Source organism: Podarcis tiliguerta (assembly GCF_965153285.1).
Source record: "Podarcis tiliguerta genome assembly, chromosome: 8".
Classification (NCBI taxonomy): domain Eukaryota; kingdom Metazoa; phylum Chordata; class Lepidosauria; order Squamata; family Lacertidae; genus Podarcis; species Podarcis tiliguerta.
Genome location: NC_139541.1, coordinates 55,568,562 through 55,582,384, shown reverse-complemented (window position 1 = coordinate 55,582,384; position 13,823 = coordinate 55,568,562). Strand labels below are relative to the sequence as shown.

Sequence of the window (13,823 nt, the reverse complement as noted above, 5' to 3'; positions counted from 1 at the left end):
GAGAACCACAGTTCTCCACAGGTTGTTCCAGTATTGTGAAGCAAGGAGACTGGCATGCCAGCAGCCCCATTGCACCAGGAAGAAGAAAAAGAGGCCTGGCTGTGCTGCTTTGGGGAAAGAGCATCTGAAGGAGACTGGCAGATGGTGGGAACTCTGCAGGATGAAAGATGGCACAGCACCAGGAAGGCAAGGGCAGCCTTGGCTTGCATCTCTTGCAAGATCACTGGAAGCCTCTGCCAGGCATCGCATTCCTGTGACAGTGCCCACTATTTATAGATGACATGATCCATGCCTTTGCCATGGGAGCATCAGAAAAGGCTTTACAACATGAGACTGCAAGGAAAGACCTCCTTTTCCAAAGCAAGGAAACGTATTTACACAGATAACTAACTTTGTCCCCATTCACCTCCCTGCAAGGGGCAAAGCTGAGAATAAGGAGGAGGAAGCCAACAGGCACTGCCACCCTCTAGACAGGTTGCAAGTGAGAAGTCAGGCCAGGTGGGCTCTGGCAGAGGGAAGACTGAGGTTAGAGGGGCAGTGCCCCATTTGCCCTCATGGGCCACCCCCCACTGGTAGGCCTTCCTGTACTTGTCTCCTGCCGCACTGCAATTTGGCTTGGAAAAATGCCTTAGATTGGCTACAACAAAAGGCTTATTTTCAGCCTAATTTCAACAGGGAGAGGTGAGGGCGATGATAGTCGCGGGCACCAGGGAAGACCTCTGCAGGTGAATGTGCGCTGGTGGGCACCACGTTGGTGACCCATGCTTCAAATCCTTCACTGGAGAGCCTCCTGTGGGTGCCCCTGCCATCTGATATTCTGTTTAAAGCTCAAGAGAGGACTCAACCTCTTCTTTTCAATACACTGCTGTTAACATTAAATTGCTTTATTGGTACAGAATGTATGATTTAAGGACTCTTCCTTTTACAGAAATGCCCAAAGTACTCTGGGCATGCAAATATTAAAAAATTAAAATCCAGGTAGTGAATAATTAACATGAAAACTGTGGAACTTAAAAAAAGAAGGCAGTTTAAAGCCACCAAAAGTTAATGCTTTATTTCCCTTCAAGGCAGGACTATTGGACTGTATAAACCCACAATAATTCTACATCCATTACAGTGGTACCTTGGGTTACAGACACTTCAGGTTACAGACGCTTCAGGTTACAGACTCCGCTAACCCAGAAATAGAACCTTGGGTTAAGAACTTTGCTTCAGGATGAGAACAGAAATCATGCAGCGGTGGCGCGGCGGCAGCAGGAGACCCCATTAGCTAAAGTGGTACCTCAGGTTAAGAACAGCTTCAGGTTAAGAACGGACCTCCAGAATGAATTAAGTTCTTAACCCGAGGTACCACTGTAGTGATTTATTCAGCTGCCTTCTTGGGGGACAACACTCTTTCTTTTAAAATGAAAGCTCAGAGTCTGCAGCACCTACCCAGGGCACCACTGGAATCCTCCATTTGGCATTTGCCCAAAGCAGCCCTACAGTGGTGAGGTCAGGCTTTTGCTGAGATTAGCAAAGGGGCCAGGGCTGTCCCAGCAGATCCATCTTTTTCAGTCTACATAAAACAGCCAAAAAGATCAGATGCAGTTGGAATGAATTCTCAGCTTGCCAGCTCTGTGTTCCTTGCTGAGACCTCTTGCCTGAGGACTCTCCTGTTCCTGAAACTGGCAGTGGAAGTCAGCCTCCCAGTTGATGGTTGAACGACTCTCAAGGGTTTAAGGCACCATATTGTATTCTGGTCCAAATGTAGTTGTAAATGTATGGAACAACTTCCTCTGAAGCAGGTGGTCCAAATATACATGTTTTTACATATGCATACCATACCTGGAGCGTAACCCCTGCAAAAGATGTGAGTTACCTGCATATGTCAGCTAAAGGTAAAGGGACCCCTGACCGTTAGGTCCAGTTGCGGACGACTCTGGGGTTGCGACACTCATCTTGTTTTATTGGCCGAGGGAGCTGGTGTACAGCTTCCGGGTCATGTGGCCAGCATGACTAAGCCGCTTCTGGCGAACCAGAGCAGCGCATGGAAACACCGTTTACCTTGCCACCGGAGCGGTACCTATTTATCTACTTGCACTTTGACGTGCTTTCAAACTGCTAGGTTAGCAGGAACAGGGACCGAGCAACGAGAGCTCACCCTGTTGTGGGGATTCAAACCACCGACCTTCTGATCAGCAAGCCCTAGGCTCAGTGGTTTAGACCACAGCACCACCCACGCTGTCAGCTAGCAGACCTGAATTAGAAAATCCAAACAGGTGCCACAAGAGGGCGCTGCTGAACCACCAGAAAGAGAGGCAGAAGGATCTGGTGCCGTTTGGTAAAGTTCAAGAAGAACGGATTTAAGTGTTATTCCTGTCCTTAAACTTTCATGAGAAAATGAAAAGAGCTAGCGATAAGGACAGGAAATGAAGGGAGGCTTCCTGTCAGGACTGTGTGTGTGTTTGCATGCAGGGGCTCATCCTCACTTTTGTGCCATGTTTCTAGGCTCTGGTCTGGGCTTTTCAGGTCCAAGCCCCAACAGTCCCCCCCCCCCCCCGCTTCTGCTGCTTTCCCCAGGTAAACCGGTGTTTTACTGCTGAATCAGAGCAAATGGCAATCAGATTTTCACAGATTGCTGTTTGTTCCAATTCAGAGGTAAAGAACGTATTTTCAGGGAAAAGCTGTGGGGCAAATGGAAAACTGTTTTCTATGCAGAAGCCCTTCAGATATTTGAAGATGGCTGTTATATATATTATATACCCAGTAGTGATGTATGGAAGTGAGAGCTGGACCATAAAGAAGGCTGAAGGCCGAAGAATTGATGCTTTTGAATTATGGTGCTGGAGGAGACGCTTGAGAGTCCCATGGACTGCAAGAAGATCAAACCTATCCATTCTGAAGGAAATCAGGACTGGGTGCTCACTAGAAGGACAGATCGTGAAGTTGAGGCTCCAATACTTTGGCTACCTCATAAGAAGAGAAGACTCCCTGGAAAAGACCCTGATGTTGGGAAAGATGGAGGGCACAAGGAGAAGGGGACGCCAGAGGACAAGATGGTTGGACAGTGTTCTTGAAGCTACCAGCATGAGTTTGACCAAGCTGCGGGAGGCAGTGGAAGACAGGAGTGCCTGGAGTGCTCTGGTTCATGAAGAGTTGGATATGACTAAATGACTAACCAACAACATTATATCTCATATTAGTTTCCTCTTTTCTGGGCTAAACATACCCAACTACCTCAACTGTTCCTCATAGGACTCAGCTTCCAGAACCTTTATCATCTTGGGGAAAATGTCAAACAGAGGTGCCAACTTGAGTAAAATATGGGGAGGGGGCAGGTAAGCCCCGTCTCGCATGATCAATCACATGACACGGTGCGCACACACACCATTTAAATGGCAATGCCCATCAACTTTGTGGGGACCCAGCCCCCTCAAATATTTTATTGAGGGGGCCGAAGCCCCCACTGCCCCCAGAAGTTGGCTCCTATGATGTAGAAAGTGTGCTTCATCTACTAGAATATCTCTGTCTCTTTCCTCTCATTTAATCCAATTGACAGCATCTTTAATTTAACCGGGCACCTCCTTATCAGGCCATTAATAATTCTCATTCATTCTCCTCTGTGGTCTCCATTGCAATTGAAGTGTGAGTAAATTCAGAGCAGTATCTGTTTCATATCATTACAAATACGAGCTAATCCAGGAGCGGGGTTGCTTGTCACATAGAGGGCTTCTGACCACATTGCAGGCTGGGAGCTCTGGCAGGCAGGAATGTGGATTTGATTATAAAGGAGTTAAGTCACTTTGCGGTCTCTGCTGCACTCATAACACAGAGTAATCCTAGAGACAACATGTAACCAATTGCGCTGTAATTGAGCTGACATGACAAAAGTTCAGAGAAAGCCCAGAAATGGGGAGGGCTGCTGGCAGTGGAGAGCAGTTCTGTTTCTGTCCAAAAAAAGGAAAATGTGCCATGATAATGGGATCAATCATATAAAGTGCACCATGTTTCTCGGGGAATGAGTTTTTGTTAGTATCCAGCTGGAGACAGGTAATGTTTTTTAAGGAAGCAGGAAGTGCTTTTGGAGAGAAGTTTTGTTTCCAGTGGTGGACACACACCTTATCCTGTTGTCCCACTGCTGCCTCTAGAGAAACACATTTTTGAAACAAAATAAAGCCTGCCATGTTTCTTTACCAAAGGCAAAAATGAAAGAGTAACAACAGAAGCTGTTTTATACTGAGACAGACCACTGACTCATTTAGTTCAGTACTGTATTGTCTATTTTGACTGTCAGTGGCTCTTCAGCGTTTCAGTTTCAGCTGCAGTTAGTTGCCAAACTGCTCCCCCCCCCCCCCCCGGTGGTACAGCCCTGCCTTGCATGCAAAAGGTCCCTTAGCATCTGCAGGTTGGGCTGGGAGGGAACACCTGGCGGGCTGCTGCCAGTCAGTGTAGACAACACTGATGGACCAGTGGGTCTGACTGGTCCAGAAGCCAGCTTCCTATGCCCCTTGCTGAAAGGTGCGTCCCAGAGTCCTTTGAAATGCTGCTGAGGATCCTGGGATACATGTTTAAGATTGTGCAGGGTTTATTTCCATTCTTGGTGCTTTGTAGCTTATGATTGTTGTGTGGGCTGCTGCTGGCCCTGAGATCCTTCGGTGTGGTTAGGAAAGTACTCTCTCCCCTTAAGCCCTAATAGCTCCACCACCTTGGGGCCTTCTGTTTGTGCTCTCTAACTGATCCTGGTCAATAGTCCTTTGAAGAAAGTGTTCTCCTGCAGCCAAGAGCCTTGAAAAATCTTTTAAAAAAATTATTCAGCCTCCAGTCCAGCAGAGTTGCAGAGACGTGATGTGCCAGGTCTCTCTCTTCCACCCCCACTCCCACCCTCACCCCACGCCCATTTCTTTCTTTCCTTCCTTTCCTGAAACAACTCAGGGCTTTATCAGTCTCGCCTCTTTCCCACGGTTTTCTGCTGCCAGGATGGTCACTGATCCTTTAAACTGCAGCTGAGACCAATCAGTGGAGGCCGAGGGAGGGATGGAGAGGCAATTCACACAGGCTGCTCTTTTACAGGAAGATTCCCCCCCCCCCCCCCCCGCCTCCTGGGATTTCCACCATCAAGAGGAGAGGGGGGAAAGCAAGAGCAAGCCAGTAATCTCTCACCCCTGGGAGGGAGCAACTTCACTTACCATGCAGGAAGGTTAAAGATGTGCTGAGAAAAGGCAGGAGAGGCGAAATCTCTGAGTGGGGGAGAAAGAAGAGCCCATTTCTTTATGTCTTGAAGAGGGAAGATCTTAGCACCTCCCTGTGCCCCTTGGAGGAGGGAAAGGGAAGTGGTGGCCTATGTCCTTCTGCCTGCTCCGGGCAGAGTAAGGAGAAGGATGTTTGTCCACTGTTCAGGTGCCTCAGTATGAAGAGACGCTGCTGGGAGGAGGAGGAGGAGGGCCAGCACTTGTTGGACACAGGCTTGGATCATGCACCCATTGTGGCGGGAAAAGAGGAGGAGGAAGAATGCAGCAGGTAAGGGGACACCTCCATGGTGAGGATGCCAAATGGATGGAACTGCATCATTTGGAGCCAGGAGGTCTGGTACCACTGAATGGTCCATGCCCAATTGCCCAGGAAGGAAGCTGGTAGAGGGAAGCCGCTAGAGGCAGCTTCAGCAAACACGCTCTCTAACACGGAGCTGTTCATAGATTTTGCTTTCCTTGTGTTATAGGATTTTTTTCCTTATAACACTTGGCACTGATGGGAAACTTATTTGCATGAGGGTCTTTCATTTCCCGTTCAGGGGCAAATGGCGAGTATTGACTTCTGAACTCAGATGGGAGTACCAAGTTTTTTCATTTCAGCTTGTGTGAGATTCCTAATTCTCCTACCATTGAGCGGAAGATATATCCTCATGCAAGCTGATTTAGGGCCACACTCCATTCAAATTTTGGACCACCAAATCAACTCTCATGGCCTAGCAGCAGCTTCCAAGTCAGGGCTGTGCATCTTTTCATACCAAGTGGGCCGCAAGAGTACTTTGACACACAACTTGCGGGCCCCACACTGAATTAAATTTCCATATCGTAAATTAAAGTTATGTAGTATATTTCATATTATTGAATATACACAATTAATACATTTAATTAAATATATGTAATTAAATACACAATATATTTAACTATTAAACAAATTTAATACACAAACAGATGTATACGCCTTCGTTAACAAAAAAGGCTGCGGGTTGGACTACCCTGTTCTAAGCAGTATTTAAGGGCAGCCCAATACAATGCATGGAATCGTAGTCTAGTCAAAAAGTGCTAAAGCCACAAATGCTTCTCACCGGATCTGTTGATGTTGTTTCTCAGTTCGCCATCCCCCACAAGGATCTTTCATGTACAAGCAAGAAAGAAGCGGAGAGGGGTGAGTGCTGTATGATCTAAAACCTGATTTATTTTTATTCTTTTTTTAGAATGGTTTTTATTTGCAAAATAACTTGCATTCCTTAGCCCTCACAGCAACCAGTGGGGTAGGCTGCTATCATTTAGATTTTACAATGAGGAAACTGGCTGAAATATAACGACTTTCTAAAAAACCTCCCAGGAGTCCACATATGGAGAAGGGGCAATTCAGACCCAGGTCCCAAGACCATCCACTGTTTGATCAGAATTGCCAGACCTCAATTTCTGTTTATGGTCCTCCATCCCTAGGACTTGCTGAAGTGGGGGAGTAAATTGCTGCCTCGGAGCTCTCTACATGGCCAGGCACCCTTTTCAGGCTCGCCTCCCACATATTTGGAATGCCCTCTCTTGAGAACTTCAACTGGCTTCCTCACTTCAGGGTTTTAAGTGGGCCCTAAGGACGATTGGCCAGAGTGATCTGGTGCTGGCGTTTATTGTGCTGCTGTTCTACTAATTAATTATGTGGCTGTACTGAATTGTTTCTACATTTCTGTCTTGGAATGGTTTGCCTTCAAAAGTGGCTTGCAAATAGTTGGGTGGTTACACACAAAGTTCTTCTGAGATTAAACATGAAACGGAGTGGATAAAGATGGATGATTTATTGATTTTTAATTTTAAAACATTTTTATATTTTTAAGTGTTTGTATTTCTTTTTTGAGTTTCAGCAACAGTGAATTTCTCTTTTTAAAAATGATGTAATTTTAAAATGAATTCTGAACTTAATGTAGACATCAAAAACTTAAGGCCTACTTAATGTCTACTCAAAAGTAAGTGTCTACTCACTTCCGTGAGGCTTACTCCTGGGTTAGTGTCCAGAGAGTTGCAGCCTCTTCAATGAAGTGCATGATGCAAATGAATGATGCAGAGTTGTCCTTTTCCATGATGCCCTTACAGATAATCGAGAAACGGCGCAGGGACCGCATTAACAGCAGCCTATCTGAACTACGGCGTTTGGTTCCCACTGCCTTTGAGAAGCAGGTAAGTGCATCTCCCTGTCAAATTCCTGCCCCTCCCCCAAGTGCTGACATCAGTCTCCTCCAGAATACATTCATTCTGATTTGCTTGCACACAGCTTATGTGGAGGTTAGACTATGTCCGGTCTTCATTGAGCATTTGTTCTGATTGGTTTGCAGGGAGGTTATACAACAATGAGCATTCATGCCGCTTTCATTCTGATTTGCTTGTGTGTTGGTTATACATATTTACATTAAAGAATTGTCCACCGCACACTTTGCAGTGCATTTCCCCATCGCTTTTGGTATGGTCATATTAGTGGCTTAAAACGCAGTGAAGTTGTCCTGCTGCAGTTCAAGCTGCATTGGCATGACGTTGTGTACTTCAGAGAGAGAGAGGGGAGATGTCTTCAACCCAATGTGCATGACCTTTTTGGTTGCATTCATTAAGCTTTCATCTGCGTATGGATGTTCAATCCATTCATAGGCAATGGCAGTCTCAAATATTCACAGCATTCCTAAGTACAAAGTGATGATCATGTATGTTTTCCTATTGGATCGAAGCTGCTTTGAGAGAGAAAAAACACATCAAACAGTGGTATTTGTCGATAAACTAAATGTTTCTTATGGATTCTGGCTAATGTTGTGGGAATGTGGTTTCGAAGCTTAGCAGTGGGAGCCCAAGGGATATGGGCAGAGTGTGGGGGTGCCAAGTTGAATAAAATATTGAAGAGGCCCAGTTAAGTCCCACCCCACATAACTGATCACAAGACGTGGTGCACGCACACTATTTGAATGACAATGCCCATCAACTTGAGGGGAGGGGTCAAATATTTGGGGGGGGGCTGAAGGGACCTCAGCCCCTTAGAGTTGGCTCTTAATGGCAGAGTAAATGGCAGTGTGAACATAACTACAGTATTAATATTCCCGAACAGCAGTAAGTCCTCTTTTTAGAAAAAAGAAAGAAATTAAGATAGCCATTGTGGTGTAGTGGTTAGAGTGGTTAGACTAGGACCTTGGAGAGACCTGGATTCAAATCCCCACTTGGCCATCATAAAGCTCATTGGGTGACTGTGGGCCGGTAGCCTAACCTTACAGGATTCTTGGGGGATAAAATAGAGAGGGAGAGAGTCAAAATTGCCACCTTGAGCTGCTCGGAGAACAAGGTGGGATATAAATGCATTAAATATATATATAAGTTGCACTAGGGCAGTGATGGCCAAACTTGGCCCTCTAGCTGTTTTGGGACTACAACTCCCATCATCCCTAGCTAACAGGACCAGTGGTCAGGGATGATGGGAATTGTAGTCCCAAAATAGCTGCAGGGCCAAGTTTGGCCATCACTGCACTAGGGCAATAGCACACTTTAATCAACTTAAGTTGTGCACCTCATGCCATGCCCCGCTCCCCCCCCCCCGCCATATGTGGTTTCCTGACACTACCCTTAGATTCTCCTCAACTACCCTGGATCACATGACCACCTGAGCTGGCTTTCTGATGGGTATTTCTATCAACTCCCTTTATTTCTGCTGCCATCACAATACCAAGTATCTGAATATTTCTCACCTCTAGCATCGCCCAGTAAAGAGACATGTGTGTATGAAGCTATAATTTATTTTTTAAAGGTATAATCAAAGGCTTTATGATCACTCAGTATATATAAATGTATGTTCAGTTTTTGGTTACTTAGGCTCATATAATACAATAAGGAATAACAATGCTGACCCTCCTTTATCAAACTAACCCAGCCATCATCCAGATACCTCCACTTCTCATACCAGCTAACAGCTGTAAACTCCCAGCTGCCAGGTACACATTTTGGAACTCCCCTTCAAGCCCTTATCCCATCACCTCTCACTTCCAATATTCCAAGCATGCTCTTTCCCCTCCCAACCAAACACATCTAATTCATCTAATATGCTTACCTACATAAATCTCACATATTAATTTTACCTTAATTACTCTGCTATACATATATGCACACAATATTATTTATGTATAACCCCAGCAAATCCCAAGGCACATCTAAATTTCTGGTATGTGCATGGATCCCTCTGCATAGTACTAGTGCTCTGGAAGCAGCCACTATCACACATTACAATCTGTGTTCATATAATGGGAGTCCTCTTTTTTCCAATGAACAGGGCTCTTCCAAAATGGAGAAAGCAGAGATCTTGCAGATGACGGTAGATCACTTAAAAATGCTTCGTGCCATTGGAGACACAGGTAAAAAAAAACACCTGACTCTGCTCAGGTCTTTGCCATCCAAGTTATGTTATGTATGGAGGCCAGTCAGATGCTGCTGCTGTAATTAGCAGTGCCAGCCCTACCATTAGGCAAAGCAGTGTAGCTGTCTCAGGTGGCAGAAGCTGGAGGGTGGCGGCAGCAGAAGCAGCTCTCCTCCCTCTCCCCATTCTGCCTAAACCTCTCCAATGATCTTTCGATTATAGGTTACAAGTAACTCCACATGGGTATATCAAATACATCAAAAAAGAGGAGATAAAGCATGTAAAAACCCAGAGGATGTATTGGGCCTCATAGCAAATATCCAACTCCAGTTTTTTGGACTTTGAAGTCCCCTATCTTTGGCCCTGCAGGAAGATGAGGCAAGCAGCATAGTAGCATGGATTATGTTCTGGCTACCTTCTGACATAAAAGAAAATGTTCCTTTAAAGCCAGTTCTGGGCATGTCTGGGAGCACTTTGCTCCTTGACTGGGGTGTGGGGCGTGTGTCTGCATTTGCTGCTCTGCCTCAGGGGCCACAAAATGTCTTCAGTCAACCATAGAAGTTAGCATGTAGAGCTATGCTTTGTGTAAATGGCTCCCCAGCACTAATCTCACTCTATTGTGGTCTGAGGTCAAACTAGACGTGACCCCAATAAGCAATTGCCTGAACAGATTTACAGAGTGTGTGTGGCAAAGGGTTAAAGTCCCCCTGCACCTCCATCCTGCTGTAGCCAGAGTCCTGATTGTACTGGGAGACCTGCTGCTGCATCTGCCTGGCCCTCTTTTTCAACATTTAATCAGATAATGGTTGCTAACTGCACAGATGATGCCACATTGTGTTTGACTTTGCCAGTCCATTTCAACTGGCATCTCCTGACAGAAAGTACCTTCAGGAGGCAACATATGTGCCTTAAACTCTCTTGCAAAGTGCATTAGCTGGTCAGGATTGCACTCCAAATCCCATTTCAGAAAGCATCAAAGTCATGTGTGTCCTGCTGAGGGAAGTAATGGCTGCGTATCTGTTTTTATTTTCAAAACACTAGATGCTCGAGTGCTGGCAGTCGATTACAGGACGATCGGTTTTCATCAGTGCTTTACAGAAGTAGTGAGATACCTGGGCACCATCAAGGAGCAGAGCGGCACCAATTCTATCCAGCTACGGCTCCTCTCCCACCTGAACAACTGTGTGGCTGAAATGGAAACTCCTCCTAGAGCAACATCCTCCCTCTTGCCCTTCCAGTCCTGGCCTTGGTGGCTTTTCCATAAATCTCTAGCTCCTTCTTCCCCCCAAGTCCATCTCCTCAGGAGGGAGAACAACCCTGGCTTGGCTGTCCTGGCTGCTTCGTCAGGAATCTATCTGGGCCCCATGCTGGGAGGAACACCCATTTGCCAAATTCCAAATTCTCTCACATCAGTCTGCTCTAACACCTTGTTTAGCAGAACTGCATCACCCCAACAGAGTAAGCATCACCCACTGATGACAAGAGCCACCCCCAGTAGTGCATCCAGTGAGAGGCCGAGGGAGGCAGCGGCCCTCAGGAGCAGCCAGTTTGCAGGCCTTCTCTTCTCTTCATCCTCCTCCTCTTTGGCTCACAGTCCAGCAGCACCAGTTTACATGCCTCCACCACGTCCAGTTCTGAACGCTTCTGCTCAAGGACCAGGAATCAAAAACGGGAAAGCTGCTAGGCTCTCCCATTCCTGGACTATGGACCTTTGTGATCCTCCCCTCACCCCCAGAGAGAGAGAGATTTTCAGCAGCCTTCTCTTGAATAAAATCAAAAAGGGAAGCTGAACTCAACCCTCAGTCCTGCTTTTTGCATACATTAGAAGAACCTTTCCTGGCAATTTGTTGATTATGTTGTGGACACAGTCTATACAGTGGTACCTCGGGTTAAGAACTTAATTTGTTCTGGAGGTCTGTTCTTAACCTGAAACTGTTCTTAACCTGTGGTTCCACTTTAGCTAATGGGGCCTCCCGCTGCCGCTGCGCCGCCACCGCACAATTTCTGTTCTTATCCTGAAGCAAAGTTCTTAACCCGAGGTACTATTTCTGGGTTAGCAGAGTCTGTAACCTGAAGCATCTGTAACCTGAAGCGTCTGTAACCCGAGGTACCACTATATAAGGAAAATGCTCTTTCCTCCTGACTACCATGCCTTCATTGCTGCTGGGACTGGGAGTGCTCTCTGGGCCATATGCATGCAAGTGTCAAGAGGACAGGAACATAGAGTGGGTAGTGCTTGGACAATCTGCACTGTTTCAGCTTTATAAACCCTTTTCCTTTTTCATGCTTGTTAGAGGCTGAGCATGCTGTTGTGGCACTGTAATAGCAAAAAGTCACCATCTGCTGCTGTACTTCCAGTAAAAAATAATACTGTTGTTTGCCTTTTGCTTGGTTCAGCTGATGTACTTCCCTCTAATTTTTTGGAGCAACACACACACAGGGGGAGAGGGAGGAAATGGTGTTCACTGCTTTCATAGCTCCCCTTCTGCATCTTCTCCCTCTTCAGCAGCGGTGGGCAAACGTTTTAAGCCCTGAGATCACTTTGGGACACCTTTCAAGGGCATGGTGGGTGGGTCCAGAGGCAAAAGTGGGTGGAGCAATGAAAGTCAATTTTACCTTTGTACAGTATGCTAGTTTCTACACATACTCGCACCCCCTTCTTTCACCTCTATACTGGTAAGCAAAAGGCATTATCAGGGTTAAGGCAGCTCCTACAATTGCCTGTGATGAGCTTGCTTTGTGGAGTGCTATTATGTCGAAGGGGAGGCTTCCTCTCTGCAGGCCTCCTACCCATTGGGCCAGGAGGCTGGCTGGCTGCTGCTTTGACTGGGATCTTGGAGCCTCCTTTGCTGCCTGCCTGGCAAATGGGTGCCCGTTACTGGGCTGCTGCATGACTGTGCAAGGAACTTGAGATGTTCTCTATAAGGGGTCACCCAGAGTGTTCTGGCTACAGGTGGTTCTTTTGTCACCCTCCCCTCTTCTTAACTAGGGAGGTTGTGTTAGGGGAAAGGCACTCCTCTGCCTGGCATCTTGGTGTGTGTTGAAGGAGTGTTCACTGGGCAAGGCAACATCATAGGCATCCTTTGCTGCTGCTGTGATTTCATTGGCACCACCTTTGCATAGGTGATATCCAGAACATCACTGGGGCGTGACATTGTGTTTGGGGGGTGTTGCCCTGCTGGGGATGCTGTGGGAATGGCTGTCAATGCTGCTCTGTCTGTTCTTGGGGGGGCAGAGGGAGCTGCTACATCTCAAGTCTAGGTCAATCTTGTCTACACAGAGTGACAGTGGGCCCATTGAGCCATGGCTTCCACTCACACAGGCTATACTTTGTTTCTGGCTTTGCCATTGTAAGTTAACAGGATGATGCCAGCTACATTATGCCTAAGTGTGATATGCACAGTGGAATCACAGGATCGTTTTGGCTCTTCGAAAAATGTACACAGCCTACAATTTGTCTCCTGTTGGCAAAGCCATGAAAGGCCTGGAAATGTTGGAGATTAAAATGAGGTTGAGCTCCTCAAGATGACCCATTTATTCAGCATTTATCCTGATTTGCTTACACAAAACCTATACAGAGGTTAGATTATGTCCAGACTTCACTGAGCATTTGTTCTGATTTGTTTGATGGGAGGTTATACAACAATGAGCATTTATTTTGAATTTATCCTGATTTATGGGATACTTCCTGTTAATCATTTGCCCAACTCATATTTATCCGTGTATTTCTCTGTCCTTTTCCTAACCCCTGACCTTTGTTTTGGTGGGTTATTTGTACTAAGCCAACACATCAGTTTAATCCACTTTAATTGTGCTAACCTAAATTTCTGATATGTGCTTGAGTCTCTCCCACAAAATACTGACAGCTTCTATTTCAATACAATAAACACAACAGATAAGAACAAATGCATTATGTCATCAGCTGCTTCAGGAAAAAATCTAGTCCTGAAATCTTTGGATAGAAAGTGGGTTATAAATATTCTGAGCAGCAATAATACTGAGATTAGTGGCACACAATTCTCCCCTCCTTGCTTGCCCCCCCCTGTCCTTTCAATGCCAAATCATGGACCATGTTTTTCTGACAGAAGGATGCATATGAATGAGGAGTGGGGTGTTTGAGTGAGAGTGAGATTAATATATGAGGAGAGAGAGGTACACCACACATCAAATTACACCACTTCCCCCAAAGAATCCTGGAGACTGTATTTCACCTC

The 13,823-nt window shown here is 46.1% G+C and overlaps 1 protein-coding gene across 2 annotated transcripts; it reads left to right on the top strand.

Moving 5' to 3' along the window:
* The first annotated feature begins 3,167 nt into the window (after positions 1-3,167).
* On the top strand, positions 3,168-13,472 carry HEYL (hes related family bHLH transcription factor with YRPW motif like). 2 transcript variants are annotated; one of them, XM_083453376.1, is made up of 5 exons: positions 3,168-5,499; positions 6,336-6,390; positions 7,323-7,406; positions 9,526-9,607; positions 10,651-13,467. In XM_083453376.1, exons 1-5 carry the CDS (start codon positions 5,390-5,392, stop codon positions 11,397-11,399), a joined length of 1,080 nt encoding a protein of 359 aa, XP_083309502.1. In that variant the 5' UTR covers positions 3,168-5,389; the 3' UTR covers positions 11,400-13,467. The 2 variants fall into 2 exon arrangements, with proteins under 2 accessions (XP_083309502.1, XP_083309503.1); XM_083453377.1 differs by lacking the exon at positions 6,336-6,390 and having other exon boundaries at positions 5,395-5,499; positions 10,651-13,472.
* Positions 13,473-13,823: the final 351 nt, after the last annotated feature.

Excerpts from the sequence above, each read along its gene's own strand:
- HEYL (XM_083453376.1), top strand. The coding sequence starts at position 5,390 with ATGAAGAGACGCTGCTGGGAGGAGGAGGAGGAGGGCCAGCACTTGTTG. Across the intron at positions 5,500-6,335 it reads GAGGAGGAAGAATGCAGCAG|TTCGCCATCCCCCACAAGGA; the intron begins GTAAGGGGACAC and ends GTTGTTTCTCAG. Across the intron at positions 7,407-9,525 it reads CCACTGCCTTTGAGAAGCAG|GGCTCTTCCAAAATGGAGAA; the intron begins GTAAGTGCATCT and ends TCCAATGAACAG.